Source organism: Cinclus cinclus, chromosome 27 (genome assembly GCF_963662255.1).
Source record: "Cinclus cinclus chromosome 27, bCinCin1.1, whole genome shotgun sequence".
Lineage (NCBI taxonomy): Eukaryota > Metazoa > Chordata > Aves > Passeriformes > Cinclidae > Cinclus > Cinclus cinclus.
The window spans coordinates 1,173,329-1,197,026 of record NC_085072.1 but is presented as its reverse complement, the minus strand read 5'-3'; the positions used below and the strand labels follow the sequence as shown (position 1 = coordinate 1,197,026).

General features: G+C 48.9%; 1 protein-coding gene across 1 annotated transcript; it reads left to right on the top strand.

The window, feature by feature from the left end:
- The first annotated feature begins 9,912 nt into the window (after nucleotides 1-9,912).
- CTTNBP2NL (CTTNBP2 N-terminal like) lies at nucleotides 9,913-23,417 on the top strand. The gene is made up of 4 exons (XM_062509649.1): nucleotides 9,913-10,026; nucleotides 18,822-19,052; nucleotides 21,112-21,219; nucleotides 21,951-23,417. Exons 1-4 carry the CDS (start codon nucleotides 9,928-9,930, stop codon nucleotides 23,415-23,417), a joined length of 1,905 nt encoding a protein of 634 aa, XP_062365633.1. The 5' UTR covers nucleotides 9,913-9,927.
- Nucleotides 23,418-23,698: the final 281 nt, after the last annotated feature.

Genomic DNA, 23,698 nt, shown 5'->3' with positions numbered 1-23,698 from the left:
TACCACTGTGCTCCCAGGAGAGGGCACTTCCTCAAGGCATAATGCTGAAAGGATTCTACCCTTTTTTTGCACAGTCCTTTTGGAAGACCGAGGTGTTGGGGGGGGGTTTCTTTGTTGTTTTGTTTTGTTTTTTGGGGTTTTTTTGCTTATATATCATATATTTTTATGAAATGTTTATTCCCATTTCCCCTTGGTATAATTGGATTTTTCTCAGTAAGCAACAAAATAAAAAAAGAATTTAGAGCATCTTTTCAGCATTCACTAGTTTAAAAGCAAACAATATCCCAACACTTAAAATCAAGAGTGCATTTTGAAAAGCAAGGCAAGGCAGTAACTTCTACTTTAAAAAGCCCTACAAGTTTTATGAAGCTATTTTACGTAGCTCTGGAGTTTCAGGAGGGAGGGAAAAAACACTCAGTCAAACCCAGAATATATTTTCATAGCCGCAAATTTTCTAAAATGAGACTATAGATCTTGTGTTAATATGGGGAGCCTTCAGAAATACACACCCACATGCCAGCACAAACAACACACAGCTCTAGAGATGGATGTCATACAATATTTAAAAAGAAAAAATACATAATTCCCAGGGAGGCAGGGCTGGCTCTTTTCCCAGATGGATTCTCATTCCGACAGCATCAAGAACATGACAGATGTGCTTCTTCCTAATTGTTTGTGTTTGTGTTTGTGGTTTATCTCTCTTGCCTGTGATACTTCAGGAGAAATCTCTCTCTCACCACTTGGTTCCCTCCTAGGAGTTTTTTTGGTGGTTGATCCTCACCAGCAGGACATGAGCCTGCCCATCCCCGTTCCTCCTGTGGCTTCCCAAGGGGCTGAGACCTCCTGCTCTGGTCCCACAGGACCTGCAGCCCCCAGGAGCCCCTCGCTCTTACCTGGGACTCGTGTCACAGGTTACAGAACAGACAAGGGAACCAGAGCCTCCTGCTCACTCCTGTGCTTCTCCTCATCTGTGTCAGGTCCTGGAGCCATCTGGACCTGTCCTCTCCTTGGTACATCTCTGTTGCTGCCTTCCACCATAAATCCACCCTGCACACACTCTCAGGCTACCTGATTTTTCTGCCTGTATCTGACACACCTGGCAATCACAGAATCACAGCCTGGGTTGCAAGGGACCTCAAAAGTCATCTCTTTTCACCCCCTGCCACGGCAGGGACACTTTCCACATCCCAGGCTGCTCCAAGCCCCATCAAACCTGGCCTTGAACACTTCCAGGAATGGAGCAGCCTCCATTTCTCTGGACACCCTGTGCTAGTACTTGCATTGCATGTTAAAAAATGAAAAGTATAAAGTGACCAAATGGCCTGGAGAGAGATGTCTTCCAGACCTGGAAAGCCTCCACCTTGTCCTGTGCAGATGATTTATTGCCCCCTCAATGCAGACCAGTGGGCAACTGAATATATTCTTTATCTTTTTTTTTTTTTTCTGCATGAACTCAGCTATGAAACTTTTTTTTTTTTCCTTTCAATTGCACTAATTTTCAAGGCTGCAGTTGCTTATTTGCCACCCCTGAGACCACCTAGGAGGTTTAGGACTGTCAGTCCTTTCAGACGTTTCTCTGGGTTCATCAGGTGTCCTCAGCAAGCCCCCGAACAGAGAAGCTTTTGGTGCCAGATGTTCCCTGATGTACTCGTGCATCCATGACCTTTCCAGACTCAATTCATCAGCAGGCAATCAGCCTCGCTCAGAGCTCTTTCTGCACAAAGGTCTCCTTTCTCCCGTGTTTCCAGGAGCGGGACCGGGCAGCTCCAGGAATGTTTGCAGCAGGAATGACCAGCGACATGATCCCGCCGACGGCCCGCGCCAGCCCGGGAACGCGAGCAGCCACCGCCCCTGCCTTGCTCTTCGGAGACACGAACGCGTCAGGTGCGCTCCGTGCGCCTCGGGAAACCCGCGCCAGCACAGAGCCCGCTCCCGAGCGGCGGAGCCGCCAGCGAGCAGAGCGCTGCGGGGGCGCGGCGGCACCGGCACCGGCACCGATACCGGCACCGGCAACGGAACCGGCAACGGCACCGGCAACGGCACCGGCACCGGCACCGGCAACGGCAACGGCACCGGAACCGGCACCGGCACCGGCAACGGAACCGGCACCGGCACCGGAACCGGAACCGGCAACGGAACCGATACCGGCACCGGCAACGGAACCGGCACCGGAACCGGCAACGGAACCGGCACCGGCACCGGAACCGGAACCGGCAACGGAACCGATACCGGAACCGGCAACGGAACCGGCAACGGCAACGGCACCGGAACCGGCACCGGCAACGGAACCGGCACCGGCACCGGAACCGGAACCGGAACCGGCACCGGCAACGGAACCGATACCGGAACCGGCAACGGAACCGGCAACGGAACCGGCAACGGAACCGATACCGGAACCGGCACCGGCACCGGCACCGGAACCGGCAACGGAACCGATACTGGAACCGGCAACGGAACCGGCAACGGAACCGATACCGGCACCGGCACCGGCACCGGAACCGGCAACGGAACCGATACCGGAACCGGCAACGGAACCGGCAACGGCAACGGAACCGGCACCGGAACCGGCACCGGACCGTGTGGTGCGGAGCACTGGGGCCGCAGACCCGGGCCACGCCGCTGGCACAGCTGGGCACAGCTGGGGCTGCACACCACGACGCAGCCCTTACAGCTAACGCACAAGTACAGGTGCTGGGGACGGTCTGTGTGTTCTGGGAATGTTGTGGGAATGGGAATGTTCCGGGAACAGGTTCTGGGAACCGCAGCAATGACTCCCCCACTGCCCGTCACTGCTCAGTGTGGATCTCTGTCCCTACGCCCTTTTCTCCCTAAAGCCCATTTTTTTCCAGGAAGATGAGATGCTGTGCCAGCTGGCAGATCCCCGTGGCAGCCTGCATGTCCTGCGCTCGCAGGATGTGGTGAGTTAAGTCAGCTTTTTTTCCCCAACTTCCTTCATTTGCGGCACTCCACGAGCTCCCTTCCCCTTTTCTCCAGCCACAGACAGCGTGAGCTCAGAGCGAGCAAACCTCCTGCAGACAGCCCGGACAGCAACCACAGCAACCTCCTCTTCCTCCCTGCACACACCTGGGGTCTTCCTGGACCATCCCCCTCCTCTCACCCCTCTCCAGCCCACCCCTGCTCTGCCAAGGCCTTCAACCCCAGGTCCTAGTAGGGGTGAAAATGGTTTGTAGGAAGTAAAACAGACCTGTGATATGAGCTGCCATTATTTTTCATGTGCATCATTATGGGATATCCGTCCTAGAATCTTATTTCAAAGCTTAGAGAAGAGACAATGGGTGAGAAGCAGGGAGACAGGAGAAGCACGGAGTAATCATAATTAGATATCTTAATATACCAGCTGTTTGGCAATGCCACACGGGCACTTCCAGCCTGGCTCAGCTCAGAAGAGACAATCCATGTGAGCTTTTTTTCCTCGCGGGCTCTGAGTCTTCATGACCAGAGGCGCTGCAAAACTTCCAGTGCTTATCGAGGCGGGGAAATAACATTCAGACAACCCTGTCTAGACAAAACCATCTTCTGAACATACTAGACAGGAGACCACAATGGTTAGAGGTGGCACTGTCGCTGTGTAAAGTGACATCGTGTCACTGTGCCACCACATGATGCCTTTTCACAGTGGATGTGGGCACGGCTGCCTTCATGCCGTGTGTCACAGGCCCTGCGATCCCAGCGCTGCCCCGCAGCCACACGCACAGAATCACAAAATCAGTCAGGGCCCATTCCAATGGGTAATAATCCTTTCCGTGAAAAATTTCTTCCTAATGTTCAAACTTAACCTCCTCTGTTGCAGCTAAAGGTGCTCTCAATAGTGGGAAAGCCACTGAAAGCAGTTTTCAGCTCTCTAGAATCAGTGTGTTAGCAATACCAAGCACATCTCATGGAAAGAGGCAGAACCATCGGCCGTGTTCTGCACAGGAAGGGTTCGTTCCCATTCCTGCTGTCCCGCCGGCTCAGCAGAGTGCTGGGTAAGCAGCAAAAACCTGCTGCCCTCAGCAGTGCCCCCCGGGCTGAGGCATCCACGGGCAGCGCTGCCTCCAGCAGCCATCCCCAGCGCCCGCCGAGCCCTTCCCTCAGCGGGCAGCAGGGCAAGAAATCCTAACGCTCCTTTTTCCACAGCGCCTCCACCCAGAAGAGCTGCTGGGCCCGTGCGAAAGCTCCTCAGAGGGAAGTTGTGCCCGGCAGTGAGGGCTGCGCCCAGGTGAGTCGGTGCCCAGGTGAGTCACGCCGCAGAGCAGCGCTGTTAAGAGAGAGGGCGGCTGCACAGAGATAGTGTGAACATCTTTGGGCAAACCATCAGTGCCGACAGAGGCCGCGTTCCGGTGCCATGAGGGAAGCAGGACCTGGAGCTGCCAAGGGAGAGGGACTCGTCCAGGAACCGCGAGGGGCCAGGGCTCAGAACCACTGTGAGGGCACCGCTCTGCCGCGAGCAACACGGGCATTCACCGGCCCCGGCGCCTGCCCGGGGTTCGCACGGCCCTTCCTGCCGCTGGGATCGGCCCCGGCCCCTGGACCGGCACCGGACACAACCACGGGCCGGGGGCGGCGGCCCGGGCGGTGCCTCGGCCCCGCCCCGCCGGAAGTGACGCACCAATCACGGCCGTCCGCTCGCTCCGCCGCGAACAAAAGGGATTTTCACCCGCGGCCCCGCCCTCCGCACCGCCTCATTGGCTGTGCCCGCCCTCGCCCCGCCTTCCCCGCGGCCGATTGGCGCGGGGCCGCGGCGGCGGCGGCGCTGATTGGTGGTCGCGCCGTCGGTCCGCGGGGGGGGCGGGGCGGGGCGGGACGGCCGATGGGGAGCGGAGCGGCGGCGGCGGCGGCGGCGGCGCGGGGCCGGGCAGGTCGGTGCGGTGAAGTGGGGCGGGCGCGGGTCCCGGTTCCGCTCTCGGCTCGTTCCGGCTCGGCGGCTCCGGCCCGTCCTGGCGCGGCGCTGCCCCTGCGGGAGGGCAGAGGCAGGTGCAGGGCAGCCCGGCCCGCGGGGGCTGAGAGGGGCGGTGGCGGGGCCGAGCCCCGCTGCGGGCGGGGGCGGCGGCGGTCGGGACTAGGGCGGCCGCAGGCGGCGGGGGTGGTACCGGGGGGGAACGGGGAGATCGGGGGGCGGTGCCCGGGGGCGCGGAGGCCGGGGGGCGTTACCGGGATCTGGGCGTCGCTGCCCGGCCCGGCCGGGCCCGGTGCACCGGGAGGAGATGGAGCCCGGCCGGGTGTTGCTCGGCGTCCCCGCCTTCCTTCCCCGCGGACTCCGCTGCGGCGTTTCCCTTTGTCCGCCGCGGTTGTACCGGGCCGGTGCAGCGCGGGAGCCGCCGAGCCCGGCCCCTGGCACCCCTTCCCCGGTGTCCCGGGCTGACCCCGGTGCTCTCCCGGGCCGGGCCGGGTCAGCAGCGATCGTGTGGCAGGAGGGGCCAGGCTCCCGGGCTGGGTGAAGGTCAGAGCAGCCTGCGATGGTTTCTGTTCTCTCAGGGAGCTGCAGTGGCTGCACGGGGGCTTCAAGGACCCGTGTTCACAAAATCCATCCTCAAAATTCTTCTAATTTGCTTTCTTCTGAGTATTTCTTAAAAAAACTGATGGAGTGAGGATGGGTTTTTTGTGCGTAATGCCCTTTCTCCTTTAGGGCTGAGATACAAAGGTGAAGGAAATATAAACATTTCTCATTTTAACCTAGTTCTCCACAGTTCTGATGTGATGCCAGGTAGCATTGTGGATACCCAGTTATTAAGTCTATGTTAGCTTTTTTTCATTGCATAAACATATGTAATTATCAAAACAACTCAAACACCACCCGATACACGCAGGAGCAGTTTTGGGAACTTGTCTATCAGGACTTCTCAAACTGGTCATTTAGGTTCTCCCATGAATGCGATTGCATGACTGCCCGTGCTGGCTCCTGGAAAATGTCAGCTCCTCTTCAGGAGCACAGGAAAGACGATTAAGCTGATTCAGGATGATTGACATTGTGGCATTGTTGTATTGGTGTAGATTTAGGAAATACCCTCTTTCAGAGGAAGAAGGAACAAGTTTTGTTCTTCATGATGTTTTGTTTGTTTTTTTTTTAAAAAAAAAAAAGCAGAATAGCTTTGAGCCAAGGGCTCGCACAGGATCTTGAAGCTTCCAGTTGACAAGCTGCCCTCCCCATGCCCCGGGCTGTGCATTCGGCTCCGCGTTGATTCCTGCCCCTGACTCCAGCCCTTGCTGAAACGGGTGGGTGAGGCTGTCCTGTGCTGGCAGCATTCTCCCGGTCGGTTCGTGCCCCTGTGTGTGTGAGAGCAGTGAAATGTAGCCGGGCATGGCTTCAGAACCACCCGGCCGTGATTGAGGGCGCGGAGGAGCTGCCAGGGCTGAGAGCTTAATCTCTTGTGCTCCTCAAGTGGCACATGCCAAAGATAACTCCCCTGTCTGCCAGCTCGCATGCTGGGACGTACACTCAAACTGCTCTTGATGGCTCTTTCCAGTGAAATACTGAGAAATTACTTTCTTAGAAAAGCTTTATCTCCTTGGAGGGTGGCTATGGCTCTGTCGAGGACACTCCAGTGACCCACAGCTGAAGGGAAGCTCACCTTTAGGCAAGCAGAAAGTGAATATCTTTGTTTATGCTTTGCACTCTGGCTTATTGTCCAAAAATGGTGGTGTATCTCAGACTCAGGGAAAATATTTATATCATCAGACTAAACAACAAGGACTTTGTGGTTTTGATCTGTGTGAGTGCACTCAGTGTAATTCCCTGGATGTAAAGGGGTAACATGCCCTGGGAATTGCTGGATCTTGTTTCTGATGCTGGGAAACTCTGTCTCTTGGAAACAGGTTTGGAAATAGAGTTCACATTCCCTAGCTGAAGTGCCCAGATCCCCTTGGTAGAATGGGACTGTTTGCAAGGGGAGAAGTGGGTAATTTATTAGAATTGGTGTGATCTTTTGGTAGGAAGTGGAATGAAGTAAGGCACAGGGATGTGTAGCTTGAAAACATCCTTGGAAAGGTCAGCTCAGGAGCCTGGAGGGCTGGGAATGGATTTGGATTTAGATTTGGATAGGGGAAACGGAGGTCAAATACGTGCTTGTTGGCTCTTTCATCCAGAGATGCTTCTTGTTCCTGTAAAATAATAACATCAATTGAACAGGGCTATTTCCCCCCCTAGTTTTCAGATCCCAAGTGCAGAGTAACCCTTAAAGGGAATGCTTGGGATTGTGATCCATTCAGCATAACAGACACCTGCCTGGGGTGCTCTGAAAGTTCCCTGCAGATCACTGGAGAATACAGGTACATTTTGGTGGTTTTTTTAGAGCAGTGATTTTATTTGTTACATCTGCTCCCAGGCTGTTCCCTCAGCAGTGTGGAGTAACTGATGCAAACAAAGCAGGTAGAGATCTTCTCCTGCACAAGAGGAAGCTGAGGCTGTACCACTTCTGTACCTTTAATGTTAGCCCATGTTGTTGGATAAATGATTGCTGTGCAAACTGGCTCCTGCTCTTTGTTTCTCTTAAGTATTTTTACCTGTGTATTTTAGGACAGGGCTTGTTTGTTATTAAGCTCATTAAAGACTACAGAGGCATGGTAAGAATAGCATGGCTTAGTCCTATAGCACTGGGAAACAAAAGGCACAATGGGAGTAGTTAGAATATAGAGTAGAAATTATTGCTACCCTGACTAATAGCTTTAAAATACCAAACTGCAGCTGGTAGCTGTCCTTTCTATAGGACTGAGCTGTTTGGTAGCTCTTGGGGAGATGCAGCTGCACATTTCCACATGATCTCTTTTTGAGGGAAAAGCATGGATGCAGTCATGTTGAAAGTCCATATTCAACACTGGGGTAACAGAAATACATTATGCGCTTTGCTCTAAGGTCTCCAAGGAAACTTCTCCTTTTTCATTCTGATTTCTAATGCCCCAACGCTACGGTAACTTGGTGAGTATCTGGCAGTAAAAGTTGTTTCCCATTGGTGTTGATCCAGTCTTAGAACCTGTGAATTTAGTCTGAGCAAGGACTGAGATGGCTTTGGAATCAAGCTGTGCATCTCCTGAGGAGATGTTTGGATATTCCACATCTGAAGGCTGCCCAGGGAAATGCTGCAGCTTTGACATAAGCACCAACACAAACATGGTAAATATCGAAGACTAGAACCAGGCTACGTCTTTTCTCACTCTGTGGCTTCTTCTTTATGTTTCAGCATTTCTTTGCTGCTTCTGTTGGCCTCTCTTCCCATTTGTCTAAGAAGACCAAGTTGTAAATCACACTCCCTGCACATGGTCCCAGCTATCCAGGCTGTCCCAGTGGGGACAGAGCCCTCCAGCCATGTCCAGAGCAGAGGGAGGTGGTCAGGCTCCCACCCTGGAGCTCTCTCTGTCAGGGTCCATTGACTGACCAGAAGTGATGAGTGCTGAACAGTCACTAGCACCTGCCCTGGCCCACAGAAAAGTGATTTTTGTCAGTACAGTGAGTTTCCTAAATTATGCCTTTGTGTCACGTCTCGATCAGGGGTTTTTGCCATGATGACAAATAGGGACAGATTTCCCAACCGTTCCGCTCGTGGATTTTCCTCTTGGATATGTGAATGGATCTGTAACAGGGAGCAGAAGTGTGATGCTGGCAGATCTGTGGTGTGCAGTTCAGTTTGGTTTTGGAGCAGCCAGTCGTGGTCACCTCCACTGGTGTTTGCTTGAGCAGCCCATGCCAGCAGGAGGGTGAGCCAGGAGAGCTCTGCTTCACGGAATTTCATGGAAAACACTGAGTGAGGCAGGAATGGGAGTGTGTGATGAGATACTTCCCTGCCTGGCAGAGTGGCACAGAGTAGATTTCTGATTTCTCTGGCTGGATGAAGACTACAGAACTTTCTGTTCCCAGTGATTGGAAAACTGCTCTGGCACAAACAAGACAGAACTTGCTTTTTGTGTGTAACTCTCCAAGGCACAGTTATGCAAATCAGAGTTGTAAAGGAGCAGTGACTTCAGACAAACTAGACTTCAGCTGAAGGTTTTAGCTGGCTACACTTCCCCAGTAGGGGCTAATTTAACTCTGTCACTTGCCACTGGAGTTTGATATCTCTGAGTAGCTTCTTCATGCTGTAGCATTTTCTGCTTGACACAAAGTGTAGTGAAAGATGGACGACTTGGACTCTGAAAAGTGTATTTGATGGTTGTGCAAAGCACAAGACTGTATCAGTGGCTGTATTTGCATCAGAGACAAGGATTTCGTCTGAAATTATTTCCATTTTTAACAAAATAATATAATAAAAAGGCTTATTACCAGACAGTGTTGAGTGTATCAGCAAAGGTGCAAGGGAATACAAAGCTTTATGTGCAGTTCAGATGATGGATCTCTTATGTAGGCAGTAAAATTGTATTTAAGAAATGATGCTGGCATTGAAAGGATTTGAAAGAATAGTAATTAAGTGTGTATTTTCAGTGGCATTGATTGTTGTGAAGTGCTTTGGGCCTGTTCCATCAGTGTGGGCAGTGGCATTCCCAGGAAGTGTATCCCAGCCCTGCAACATTCCCAGCACTGCTGAGCTCCTGTGGGTGGCCCAGCTTGGCCTGCATTCATCACAGCTCCTCAGTGATGTTTGCAGCTGTGTGAGGCAGATGTGTAATCAATATGACTTTTAAATATCCGTGTTTTTCTCCTCTCCTGTTAACTTTGGCTGCTCCTTGGTGAATATTGTCCAGTCCTGTTAGCCTGCACATTCCACCAGCACCATCTGGGTGTGCATATGTTCCTGGCCCTTGGGAGAAGGTAACAAATGCATCTTCTGCAACTGATCCTGGAAGCTGCAGAGAAAATTATCCCCCCGCAGGGCAATTTGCAGCCCCAAATACTGGAAGCTGAAGTTAAATGGAGATTATATGTCATAGCTTGGAATACTGATTTCAATGTCCAAAGAAATACCTACTAAACTAGGTTTCATTATTTTTCAGGTTTTCAGGATGAATCTGGAAAAACTCAGCAAACCAGAACTACTGACGCTGTTTAGCATTCTTGAGGGAGAGTTAGAAGCAAGAGATCTTGTCATAGAGGCTTTAAAGGTAGGTTTTAAGTATCAGGATAAGAAAGAAACATGACAACAGTGCTACTCTAAGTTCTGCAGAGTGCTTGTATTCAGAGGTGAAGATTTGTTACTGGTTCACAATCCCATTTTAATATCAGCAGGATTGCATAATAAATGCTGTATATAATTTTTGTCTTGGAATTCACTGTTGGAAGCTGGCTGCAGGAAGAGTTTTGGTATTGAAATACAGTGTTACTGTGTGTTTTCTTCCTTTCTGATAAAGAGCCACGCGTTTCTGCTGTGGAAAAGGTCTACCAGAATTCCTTTGTAAGTTTTTCCCTCCTTTAGCAAGGAGGGCTGCTTAAAGCAGAAACTCTTCTCTCCAAGAGGGATCACAGATTAGTCTTAGAGTGACAGTAAGGTCACACTGAGTCAAAAGCATCCATGGCTTTGTGTTGGCTAAGCCACCATCAGCTGGCACTGCTGGGAGCAGCAGCCCTGAGTGCTCAGCTCTTATTCTTTCCCTTTGCTGGCACGAGCATTAGTGTAACCTTCCAGTGAGAATGATGCCAGCTCAAACTACTCCAAAAAGCCAGTTTCAATCCATGTCAGTGCAGCTGAGGTCGTGGTGCAGTGGGAGCCTGGGATGGGACAAGGCAGGGGTGGTCTGGTGGTCTCCTCTTGCAGGAGAACTGGCTGGTGTGGTGTGAGCTCTGGGTCAGGAAATGTGGGCTGTGCTGCTCTCTGCACAGTTTGCTGTCTTGATACTGAGCCTGGAAGTTATTCTAGAAAATATATTGTCTGTGTGTAATTCTGCTGCTCTTTGAAGGATGCCTGGTTGGCACTCAGCCTCAGTAAAGTCCAAAACACAGTGGTATGAATGATGGCAGGGGTCAATTTTGGAAGAAATTAGTTGTGTCAGGGTTGGGTCTTAAAGGCTTTTTCAAGTCACTGCTCATAGTGTATGAACTTGCAGCTCTTTCAAAAGGGGAATGGCAGCTTGCAGGCCTGAGAGCTGCAGGGGATTGCTTTTCCAGCAAGAGCTTCTCCAGCTTGATTCCAAGCATCTTTTAAGGGAGTGGAGGCATATCCTTCTCCAGAACATGTTTGTTGTTAGTTGCTTTTGCATTTACATAGTAGTTTTATTTTGGATGAATATTGTTACCCTCTCAAAGCTATTGATGAGGTGGAAAGTTTGTTTACTGTTTTGAATCACTGCTCTGTCCCGAGATCAGTTTATTCACTGTGTGTGGTCAGAATGTGTTACCAAAAGAAGCCTCCCTTCAGTATTTCAGTGTGAAATGTGTATACAGTGCTCCATTCCAGAGGCTTTTATTGCCTACCTTCCAGTACTGTAAAGCAATTATCTTTCCTGTTGAAATTTAACCTGCAGTTCTCTCTTGTGTGAGGAGATTAATACAGTAAGAATACCTTTTGACATGATTTGTCAAGCACTCCTAACTGAGAGGAAATTAAACTAAATTGTAACCTATGCTTGGTAATTGTGGTTTATAAAATACAGAGCTAATCAAAGGCTAGGGCTGTTTTCCCCTTCCTGTGTCAGGGATGTGATGTAGTGTTTCATCCTGGGGCTGTCAGGAAAGCTGGAGGTGTGGGGAAGGGCAGTGAAAGCTTCAAATGCAAGCTGTCTGTTGCTGCCTCCTGAGAGTGATCTCAGGGGAGAATTGTCCCCTGGACATGTCCTGTGCTGCAGCACTGAGGTGTTGTGGGTCTCCAGCTGTGCCTCGGGTCCCAAAGCTCATCCTCAGAGGTGCTGCAGCCCAAGCCTCTGCTGGCAGCAGCTCTGCTGCCCTTTCCGTGGAAGGAAAAGTCATGTAACTGCTTCAGCTGCTGCCTGGGCAAAGGTTCAGCAGCACAGAGCTTCCAGCTTCGCTTTGTCCATTGTTTGGAGTATCCAGCTAGAGAAATTCTGCCCTTACGCTGGTTTTCTCATTGTTTGCTGATAGTAACTCTGGTAACTGTGCCTCACTGGCTGAAAGACTTTGTGTGTGACTAATTAAAGGAAACCTTGCTAATCTGTTTACTCACGTTTTGATGCATAAGTGCTGCCCTGAAGAAAAAACAACTTCTGAGACCGAATTAAAGATTTGCAGTTGCACGCGTTGGACAAATGGAGTTGTAATTTCCATGGAGAGGAGCTGGAACACCCGGGGCTGGGGGAAGCTGCTTTGCACACACAGAGGAGCTCTCTGATTTGGGCTCACAGCTCTCAGCTCCCTGCGTGGTAGGGACAGTGGGTCCTGCCTCAGCAGCTGCATTTCCTTGGAAGAGTAATGGTTTTATGTTAAATGTGGGTATACGTTGGGAGCAGGTGGAGTTCAGTCCTCTGAACTTTCTTAAGGGATTGCATAATCTTAAACCACAGCAATGATTTTCCCCAGCAGTTCTGTTAAGCACATAGATGTCAGTGGTTGGAAGTCTGACTTTTATCTGCCTGTTTGCTTCCCCCGTAGTAACAAACCACATTTCCCTTCATGGGTTAATTTTACTCCTCCTTCAGATTTAAATGATTCTGAGCTCTGGTTATTTGAGTCAAATCCTTTGGTACATTATAGGAAAAGACAGGCACTTGCAGAGGAAGAGTTCCTTAATTTGCAGACATGTCATCTGATCTAGTACAGTCTGCAATAATTGATATTCCTGCATGCTTAGAGACAAACATTTTGCATCTGGCATTTAGCAGAGAGAATCCATGCGTGCAGATGACAAAGCTTAAAATAGTTTTCTTCTCCCTCATGGTATCAGGCACTTGTTGGCTGGCACTGGCCCCGTTTCTCTGTCAGGATCTAGCTGCTGAGCTGGGTGTTCCAGGCCCTGCTTGTTGAACTCGCTTCTTTTTTCTCCCTCTTTTCACCCCCTCTCCCCAGATATTGACTCTTTCTTCCTTGCTGTCTGACAAAATGACTGTATTCAAGATATTCTTTGCCAGTGCTTCAGTTTGCTTTGTCTGTTTTAAAACCTCTTTGGAAAAGAAAAAAAAAAAGTTAGGTTTTTTTTTGTTTGTTTTTTTGGGGTTTTTTTTTTGTTTGTTTTTTTGGTTTTTTTTTTTTTTTTTTTGTTTGCCTGAAAGTAGCTTCCTGTCCACTACATAAATCTCAATGTTCTCCTTGGAACAGATTTTAAGCCTCATTTCTTATTGTGCTCCTTTTCCTGTAGTTGTAATTGTGTTTATATCATCCAAAAAACCCAGATGCTGTCAGAGAGTTGCATAATCCTGAGAGTTAGACTCTCAGTCCTTATTGCTGTGTAGGAAGGGTTGCATGAACCACAGGTTTGCCTGCTGAAATAGCACACCACGACTGGAAACAATTCAATATTTAAATGGATCTCTGTCATTGCGTTAGAGCACTTTGTTCCCTCCCCCTGTTCTCTTAGAGAGAGTTTTCCATACATTAGAACTGAAGTTCTGTTTACTTTTAGAAAACAGGAAACAGCTCTCTGGCTTATTCTTTTATGTTAATAAGGCCTCAGGCAATTTACACTGGAATAGAAACTATTTTGTGTTAATGACTGGGAGCTGGTATTCATCTCTGCTTCAGTGAGTTCAGTGACTCGCTGTAAAGCAATATTAATGCAAAACTAGGTGCTGTTAGTGGAATTAAAAATTAGGTTTACAGTGCAGTTTCAAAAACTTAGGTCTACCTCTTGTTTAAATTAAAAAAAAAGTACAGTAATACAAACCTTCCTGCTGTTAAATCTTTCACAGATGGGGCAAACTGGGCTTATGCATCACTTAGCAAGCAGCTTGAATGGAGCAGTGTTCCCAAGGGTGCTGTCCTGCTGGAATGCAGGCATTCCTTACAGCTGCTCTTGCAAGTTTGGGGAGTTTTTTGTTTACTTCTTGCTTGAAGCAGCAGGGTTTGCCAGTATCTCAAAAAACTGCCTCTCCTCACCTTGCCAGCCCGGGTGTGTGCTGAGAGGAGCAGGGAGGTGTGGGGATGACTTCCATGCTGGAAGGGCTCCTGCTCTGGGTTTCTGGGTGTTGCTGGCTGGGTGTTGCTGGGTTCCCTGGTATTGGGGGGACCAAAGTGCAGGTCCTGAGCAGGGTTCAGCCCTGGACCAGCACCCCAGGCTGCTGGGAGCCAGGCACTGCCAGCCTTTCACCACGAGTTCCCAGAGAAAGAAGCTGCAATTTTGTGCTGCTTGACATTTGCTGAGAAAACTTCTGTTTCTCAAAGCTGATAGCAGGTCTTGCTTGGGCAAATGCGGGCAGCTCTCGTTTATCAGGTCTGCTCATTTGATACAATGATGGCAGTTAAGGCAGATGCTGCTTTTGGGCAGTTTGCTGGGTGGCTCTGTGCCTGGCATTGCTGCAGAGCTGGAGCTGCTGCTACGCTGGAAATCCCACTCCAGCATTTTGGCTTTTCTTTCTGGGCAAAGCAAGTGGTCCCCACCCCCATTTCCCTTCCCTCTCAGTGCTTGCTGTGACCTCAGCCTGTCTTTATTCCCAACTTCTGTCTCTGGGGAGAGAAGCTAATAAGGAAGTTCAAGGCAGTAAGGAGCTATTTAAAGCTTATCCCACTCTCTGCTACATGAAGGAGGAACTTCTGTGCTAATTATTACTGGAGAACTGCAAACTCAGTAGCTATAGTTAATTAAGAGTGTGTTTGTCTTGTACTGAAGGTTAAAACCTGAACTCCAAAATTACAGGGAAGAGAAATGCTCTACTTCATGTCCAAAAAACACTTGAAATAAGTCTTGGAAATTCTCTGTTTGATGTTCCAGTAAAACAAGTTGTAAAGATTACTGAAGAGAGAGATAATATTCTGTCACATAAACAAGGTTTCAGTAGAAGGAAATATTTTATTTAAAAAAAAATACAGAAATAGGCTATGGGAAGCATTTATCCCAAAACAGCCTAGAAATCCCTAGAGGAAACAGAAGCATTTTCCTAACAAAGCAAAGCCTTTGCTTTGCCTCCCTGCACAGGAAACATCTTTTCAGTTGGGTCAGATGTTGCTTCTGCCCCATGAAATCAGAATTATCTCTTCTCAAACAGACTAGCAGTGGTCCATTACCCAAACTTGAGCTCAAAGCCAGCCAGTTTCATATGAAACGCTCTCTGCTTTTGCCTAATTTTTTCCAGTCTTCTGGAGTTTTATTATGTAGGGTATTTCACATGTATAGTTCCTTCTTGTTGTTAAAAACACCCCAAGCTTATATGTTATCTTCTTGTTGGGAGAGGTCAGTTTAATAGTCTTGAAAACTGCTGAGTAATCCATTTAGTTGCTTCTGGAATTTGAGTATTTTGGTGGGAAATTCACAGTCCTGCATGTTTGAGATGATAGAGGTGGAGGTACTAAGTTAGAAGATGTAATTGCATCTTCTTCCAAAGCACCATTGCTGATGTTGGAGGTATGTATGTCATCTCTGGTGGTCAGATGAAATTTCCCACTCCTTAACTAGCACTGCATTTTGTAACCTTATTTCCTTTTTATTTAAGATTGATTTTCTGTGGATTTGTGTTTTCTGTGCTGGGATCTGAGATCTAGGCTGATTTTTTTTTTTTATTATTCACTTTGGGCTCACTAATAGAGTGTTCCTCTTCCATCATCAAGTTCCTTCTGTTCTGAAAGTTGAACAACAACTGCGTTTAAGGTAGAATCCAGTTCACACAGGACAAAATCAGAAGTGCTGAAGATTTTTGAACGTGACCTCCGGTGGCAGAGAAGTTGAGCTGCAGAGCTGCTCTCAGGAAGGAGCACAGGCCATGGCAGAAGCACTCTGGGACACTCCCACACCTGTATGAAAAAACCTCAGGAGTTATGGCACTGTGACTCATTCTCCACGAGCTGCTCGGTGGTTTGGGTGGCACAGGTGGCTCTGTGGGACAGAGGTGGCACAGGCTGGAAAATCCCTGACTGCATTTCCAACTGCACACTGGCCTGAGCACTGGGTTTGTTTTTGCAAATGTGGTGTGGCCGGTGTAGGATGACCTGGTTAAGACTTTTTCTAGTCTAGACAACTTTAATTAAATGTTTATGCTCTGCTGGCTACTAAAGAAGAATAGCTGGACTTGAGAAAGCTCCTAATGTTATGATAGTCTCATCTGTTTGTCATGCTACTTCAGGAAAATACTTAATTACTCAAAGCAGCAAGGAAGAACTTCTTGTTCTTTCCCAAACAGGAAATAAACCACCCCACTGAATTCAGCAGAGTTCAGAGCCCAGTGCTGTGAGGAGCAGAGGAAAACATGGCTTTTGTTACACCTTCAGTATTGCAAAAAATCACCTTAACCTCCATTTGTGCAGCTCTTGTTTGGTAGCACTTTCCCAGCAGTAAAGGCAAGGCTTGTTTCCACAGCTGAAGCCCTGGTGCCCTTCTGAGGGTCTCTCCCAGGTTAGTGTTGCATGGCCAGCACTGGGATGAGTTGGGATTTAGCTCATCTGTCAAAGCAGCAAGGCCAGCTGGATGGAGATCCCAGTTCATATTTACAGACTTATTAATGCTTGAGTCACTTAGAAATTCCCTCCACACTTATATGGAGCTATCATTGAGTCATTTTTATAAATACTTCAGAAGAACAGAAGATTCCCTGTTCCTAAAAAAAAAAACAAACCCAAACCTGTAGTTTTTCCTGTGATTCATTAAACCAGGGCTGCCCCCTTATCCAGGGCTGCTCTCCCATTTCCAGGGCTGATCTTTTCCTTCCTCTCCTTTTTATTATTGTGTCAAGTTAGAACAATATCTGAAGCTCTGATCAAAGGTATCCACAGTTCCTGATGGATATTGCTGATAGAGTAGGAGGGGTGTCTGTAAGTGTGTGCTGTTCCTCTGTGTTTGTTTACTGCAGGGTTAAAATCCAGCTCCAAACTGGAATCACAGGACAGATGTCTCTAATTTGGTCGTGGAGAAGATATTTTGGGTTGGGTTTTTATGCCTCTTGTCAAGGTAGTGCATACACTTCTCCTTTTAAGAGCAAAAATCAATTTTTTCAGTTTATTTCATGTTAATCACATGGGTGCATTTCAGAATGCAGGTGCGACCAGCAGATCTCACCAAAAAGTAAAGCCAAGTTTTATTATGTAACTCTCTCTGTTCCAGTGTAGCTCCACCAGCTGCTGTGTGGGGATGTTCCACCATTCTGTGACTCCAGCTCTTGTGGAAGCATTTGTGGTTTGGATACTGGGACATCACATAAGAGCCATTCCAAGAAGTGCTGGCTTCTGAGCTGTCTTTTCATCTGAGTCAGGCTCAGTCTTTCCTGTCTCAATGCCGTCCTTGTGTCCCTGTGCAATCCCATAGGAAATGGGTGCCAGTCTGGCATTCCTGTTCCCTGAAAGGGTTTCTGGGAAGTGCCCAGCGAGGCTGGCACGGGCTGGCTCTGCATTCAGAGCAGGCAGCTTTGTTCAGCTGAGTGCCACTGCCAGCATCAGCAGAGCTGGGGCTGTGTGGCACTGGTGGCCAGAGCCCTCCAGCAGCTCCAGGAGCTGTGTGCTGCCTGTGCTCTGCCCAGCTGGGAGCAGCAGGCTGGGTGCAGACAGCACAATTTGTTTGGAGCAGTTGCTCAAGGAAAAGAAGCATCATGTGTGTGCTCTGGCAGGAAAAGCACATTTAGGGTCAGATCCCTTCTGCAGGTCACCCTGCTAAAGCCTGGTCTAAATTAAACACGCTGTGGTAAAGGTCCTGGGGTGCACTCCTGCATTTCATTGGTGCAGAGGAAAAACCCCCATCTTTGTGTGTCCTCTCACTGAGGACATCCCGTGCAGAGCAGAGCACTCTTTTATACTGCAGAAAAGAAAAGGTGTGACCTGTCTTGGGAACCAGGCCTTGCAGGACTGGAATCAAGAGGAGCCAAGCTCAAGTCTCATACTCAGCTGTTATTTCTTGGCTGGTGCATCAGCTCTGCTGGCCATGGGGTCGTGCTCTCAATGCCACAGGTTTGCACAAATGCTCAGGATTCAGCCTGGAACCATTTCACTGGAAATCAGTGATTTTATTTCTTTTGGCCAGGACACCTCTTAGGGCTCCTTTGAGTCTAGATCTGGTTTTCCTCCTGTGTCTTTCATTGTGTAAATATTTTGTTTTATATGGTTTCTTATCGTGGTGGTAAACATGCAGATAATACTTTCATATCTGTCTATGAGATTTTGTTTTGTTTTTAGACCTTTGCAGTCATCGTTGAATAGGATAAGCCTGTGGGTCTCCTAACAAACAGATTTCCAGCTGGAATGGCTGATTCATGGAATAATTGGGGCTGGAAGAGACCTCTGAGCTCATCAAGTCCAGCCATTAAGCACTGTAACTGTAGAGCCTAGTACGTGTGAGTTGTCTTAATTCTTACAGGCACCAAAGGAAACCTCATCGTTCCTGCCTTGCTTCTTGAGAAACTGATGTCTGTTTAGTCTGCATGAGAACATTAAAGATTTTATTAACAATTCACAGATTTATGGCTCTTGCAAGAATGAAACTCTTTAATTGCTCAACATTAAATTCTTTGATGGTGACATAGTGAAGGAAACCACACAACTGCTTCTTTCACTGATGTGACAATAAATGATTAAATCTTTTGTTGAGCAAGAGTTGGTACTTACCTTCTTTCCTTTCACACAGCAGTGGAATGTAAATCATGGCCCTGGCAGGTAGTTGTGATATGAGGATGTTTGTAGACTGAATGTACTGGGGAGATGCTGCGTTTTTAAGCAAGATTTTTCTTTATTTCCTTTATTTCTAGCAGATAACAGGATATGAATCAGACTGTGATAAATTCTCTTTAAATGGAAAATTGGGAAAAGGGAATAGTAACTACTAAGCCTGTCTTCTTTAGCTGGTTTAAGTGTATTAAAATACAAATTTGTTTTTGTGTTTCAGGCCCAGCACAGGGACACATTCATTGAGGAACGCTATGGGAAGTACAACATCAGTGATCCACTGATGGCTTTGCAGAGAGATTTTGAGACCCTGAAAGAGGGGAATCATGGTGAAAAGCAACCAGTATGCTCCAATCCTTTATCTATTTTGAAAGTGGTGATGAAACATTGCAAGAATATGCAGGAAAGAATGTTATCCCAGCTAGCTGCTGCAGAAAGCAGACACAGAAAGGTAGGTTTTGCCTCAGTTAAGATGTGCAGAACTTACAGTTGCATTTTGATAACATGTTAACTTCAGCAAAAACACTAAAGTTCCCTGAGGTTTGGTAACTGAAAGGAGTTTGCACCTTTGTTTAAACTTTTCACTCCAGATGATGCAGCTAGTGAGCTAATTAGTTATCATTCCAAACAAGATGTTTTTGCTAGGACACACCAAAAAGGAACTAGCTTACAGCTGGGAGGTGAAATGCTTCCTAAAATGCACAAAAGGGTTTCTGGAAGGTGGAATTCTCAACAGCCCTCTCACTGTTGTGCCTGGGACTTGTTCTCTGTGGTTATTGAAGAGCTGCTCCAGGGGAAGGCACCTCATTGTGCTTCCCTAAGGAAGTATGGAGTGACCAGAAGTATTTTTCTTGCCATATGACCCCTTTAATGAAGCATCTGTTATTCTTCAAACATACCTTTAATGTGTATTGACACCAATAAAGTGCTTGGTCATGTGTAAGACCATGCTACCACAAAAATTGAAGTCACTAGAAGTAAGAACAAGGCTGTACTTCACTTTTCAGCCAAATATCCAACTAAGTAATACAGTAAAATCAGATACTTTCCTTTTCCTCTTCCTGTCCACTTCTGTGAAAGCTTCCTGTATACTTGATGATATTTAAACATTTGGAAGCTTAAATTTCCAGAAGACTGAGGAGCTGCTAAATTCACAGTGAGCATGTGTTGGAAGAGCTTAGTTTTGGTGATGAGATACAGCAGAGCCTCTCGGGAAGTTTGTATTCTGGCTTTTTTGTTGAGTTAATAGCATTTCGATTATTCATGTAATTCAGTGTTAAAGCTGAAGGAGCTCCTTCACTGGGTCCTTATGGGAAACAGTTTCACTTCAAGAGCTCATCTTGTTCTTAAGTGGAAGAACAAATTAATGTTCTTTAAAATAAACTTTTCATTGGAGTCCTCAAATCCCTGTGAGGCACTTGGGGAAGGCTGTGTGGGAATTGCTGCTGGAGCCACAGCAGGGGCTGTGCTGCTGTTAGTGCCCTGTGTCTCCTGCAGGCAGCACCTCTGCTCCTGCTGGGCCTTGCATCGATGGTCCTGCCAGGAAATTCTGAGTTTCAAGGGACAAGAGGCACAAACTGGAATACAAGCTGGAATTTCCAGCTGAATATGAGGAAAAATTGACGTAATTTGAGGGTGACAGGACACTGGAACAGGCTGTGGAGGGGCTGTGGGTTCCCCTTCCCTGCCAGTGTTCAGAACCCTCCTGGGGTGGTCTGTGCAATCTGCTCCAGGGCAAGGCCTTGGCCAGGGGCTTGGGCTGGATGATCTGCAGAGACCCTTCCAGCCCCAGCTGTTCTGGGGTGAGGGCACCATTCAGAACAGAGCCTCTCGAGGACATGGCACAGTCTGGGAAAAGGGTGCAGTTTGGATATTTAATAATAAAATGAACCTACATCCAGTGGGGGGGTTCCCTAACATGTTTGACGAGAATTGCATTGAATATTCTCAATATGATGATAATATCATATGTTGAACTTGTCCAAGAGCTGCTTTTCTGTGAGCTGGGTTGACCTCAGTGTCTGAAGGTGCCCTGGTGGCTGTCCCGTGTCAGTCCAGACCAGTGCCAAGGCACTGCTCTCACTGCCTGCCACTGGGCACAGGCACTGGGCACTGAACACGGGGCACTGGCACTGAGCACTGGCACGGGGCACTGGGCACTGGCACTGGGCACTGAACACGGGGCACTGGCACTGAGCACTGGCACGGGGCACTGGGCACTGGTGCTGGGCACTGAACACGGGGCACTGGGCACTGGTGCTGGGCACGGGGCACTGGGCACAGGCGCTGGGCACTGAACACGGGGCACTGGCACTGAGCACTGGCACGGGGCACTGGGCACTGGCACTGGGCACTGAACACGGGGCACTGGCACTGAGCACTGGCACGGGGCACTGGGCACTGGTGCTGGGCACGGGGCACTGGGCACTGGCGCTGGGCACTGGGCACTGGCACTGGGCACTGGTACTGGGCTCTGGCACTGGCACTGACTGGCTGATGCTCTCGGGCAGGTGATCCTGGACCTGGAGGAGGAGAGGCAGCGGCACGCCCAGGACACGGCCGAGGGGGACGATGTCACCTACATGCTGGAGAAGGAGCGCGAACGCCTCACCCAGCAGGTACCAGCCCACGGGAACCCTGCCTGGGCAGGGATGTGGTGAAAGAGCAGCAGGAGCCTCCCTCTGTAGGGCACTCACTAGCTTTTATCATCTCGACATGAAAAACAGCCTTCAGTTCCTCAGTGTGTTTTGGTAGCTGAGCAGTGCTCAAAGGTATTCGCAGGGAGTGAAATGCTTGGAAATCTTACTTCAGCCTGAAATCCAAGCAGTTCTGAAGGACAATTCATAGTGAGCTGCAGCACTCAAAATACAGAATAAGTCATGGAAGATCTCCTGGGGGTGTTATTCAGAGATGCTAATAAATATTTAATCCACTGTTTTCTGGTACTCGAGCTGTGCATTGTTAAGAATATGTAACACATCAGCATTTTAAAGCCTAAATGCCTTTAAAAGGCAAACTGACAAAGTAGTAAATGAGGTGGAAGGAAGCTTTGCTTGTTCCATCAGTGTATGGCAGACTGGGTGTGTATCTCACTAGAGGCCAATCAAATTTCATACAGGGTAAAACTACTAGTAAGTAATAATTGGCACTGTGTGCAAGCTGAGTTGGTCCAGACTGTTTTGCTGATTTCTGGGAAGGTAACCTCTTTCTTAGCCATTGTCATTATTTACTGTGTAATTTCTCCAAGATACAAAGTAAACCTGTTCCCTTTTGGGGTGTTGCCCTTCATTTACTTTCAGGAGGTTTTATGGTTTCCTTAAAATCCTTTTTTTTTGTTCTTGACTTCCAGGTGGAGTTTGAAAAATCTCAAGTGAAAAAGTTTGAAAAAGAGCAGAAGAAGCTGTCAAGCCAGTTGGAGGAGGAAAGGGCACGCCACAAGCAACTGTCTTCCATGCTTGTTGTGGAGTGCAAGAAAGCCACTGCCAAAGCAGCTGAAGAGGGCCAGAAGACAGCAGAGCTGAGCTTGAAATTGGAAAAGGAGAAGAGTAAGGTGAGTAAACTGGAAGAGGAGCTGGCAGCCAAGAGGAAGCGGGGTTTGCAGATGGAAGCACAAGTAGAAAAGCAGCTCTCAGAGTTTGACATTGAAAGAGAACAGCTGAAAGCTAAGCTGAACAGAGAAGAAAACCGTACAAAAGCACTCAAAGAGGAGGTGGAATGTCTGAAGAAAGCCCTGAAAGAGCTGGAGGCTTCTTGCCAGGAGCACAGTCCCTCTGGGCCTGTGCAGCCCAGCCCCTCGGTGACATCCAGGGGGGTCACGACTGACAGTCCCCCAGTGAAGTCTGTGTCCTGCCAGACCGAGAGTCTGCAGGCGGAGCGAGCGCACCCTGGCAGCAGCAGCAGAGCTGTTCACGCCCTGCTTGCCAGCCCCTCTACACCTGCTCACTCCTATGCAAAATCCAACGGGCACTGTGACACAGACGTGCAGATGGCTGGGGAGACAAATGCTGCAGAGAGCCAAGTTCCCAGGGAGAAATCTGCTGCAGCCTCAGAAAATGCAGTGGAGAATGGAAGTTCACCTGTAAGAACAGAGTCACCGGTGCATCTGCTGTCCCAGCTCCCTTCTGCTGGGGTGTCCCTGTCTCCCAGCAGCACAGCCGCCTCCTCCCTGACCCCTTCTCCCTGCTCCTCACCAGTGCTCACCAAACGCTTGGTGGGAGCCTCGGCCAGCAGCCCTGGCTACCAGTCCTCCTACCAGGTGGGCATCAACCAACGTTTCCACGCAGCTCGGCACAAGTTCCAGTCCCAAGCAGAGCAGGACCACCAGGCCAGTGGCCTGCAGAGCCCTCCCTCCCGGGATCTGTCCCCCACCCTGGCAGACAACTCTGCTGCCAAGCAGCTGGCCCGGAACACGGTCACCCAGGTGCTGTCCAGGTTCACCAGCCAGCAGGGCCCCATCAAGCCTGTCTCCCCAAACAGTTCCCCTTTTGGCACGGACTACCGAAACCTGGCGAGTGCTGTCAGTCCCCGAGCCGAGGCTGGGCACTCTCCAAGCCCTGTCAAGGTTTCCAGCCCGCTCAGCCCGTTGTCTCCTGGGATTAAGTCACCAACCATTCCTAGAGCAGAAAGAGGGAACCCTCCTCCCATTCCTCCAAAGAAACCCGGCCTGGCTCAGTCACCTGCTGCTCCTGCTCCACTCACCAAAACCTCCCAGGCCTCCTCCCTGGGTGCCCCCATGGACGTGGCGAGTAGCTGCTCTAACAACACTGTTGTGTCAAATGGCAAAGACCTGGAGATCCTCCTGCCAAGCAGCAGCTAGTCTCCAGAAAATGGGAATGTGACATTCCACAGCTTAGCTTACCCTGCAGCTAAGACACTGTTTTTCCACTCCATGTTATTTATTTCCATAGTAGCAGATTCTGTCTGTGTAAAACATTTAGTATATATTTTTTTCTTTTTAATAGGTAGGAAAATATTTTTTGTTTATGAAGAAACCTTAACTACAGCTATACAGTAGCCTCCAAACATCTCATGGCAGCAGTCAAATCATTAGAGATAACAACCATAATCATGTGGTGGGACCTATCAACCTCTAATGGG

Coding starts and splice junctions, on each gene's coding strand:
- CTTNBP2NL (XM_062509649.1), top strand. CDS start 9,928: ATGAATCTGGAAAAACTCAGCAAACCAGAACTACTGACGCTGTTTAGC. Junction 10,027..18,821: donor TTGTCATAGAGGCTTTAAAG/GTAGGTTTTAAG, acceptor TTTGTGTTTCAG/GCCCAGCACAGGGACACATT. Junction 21,220..21,950: donor GCGAACGCCTCACCCAGCAG/GTACCAGCCCAC, acceptor CTTGACTTCCAG/GTGGAGTTTGAAAAATCTCA.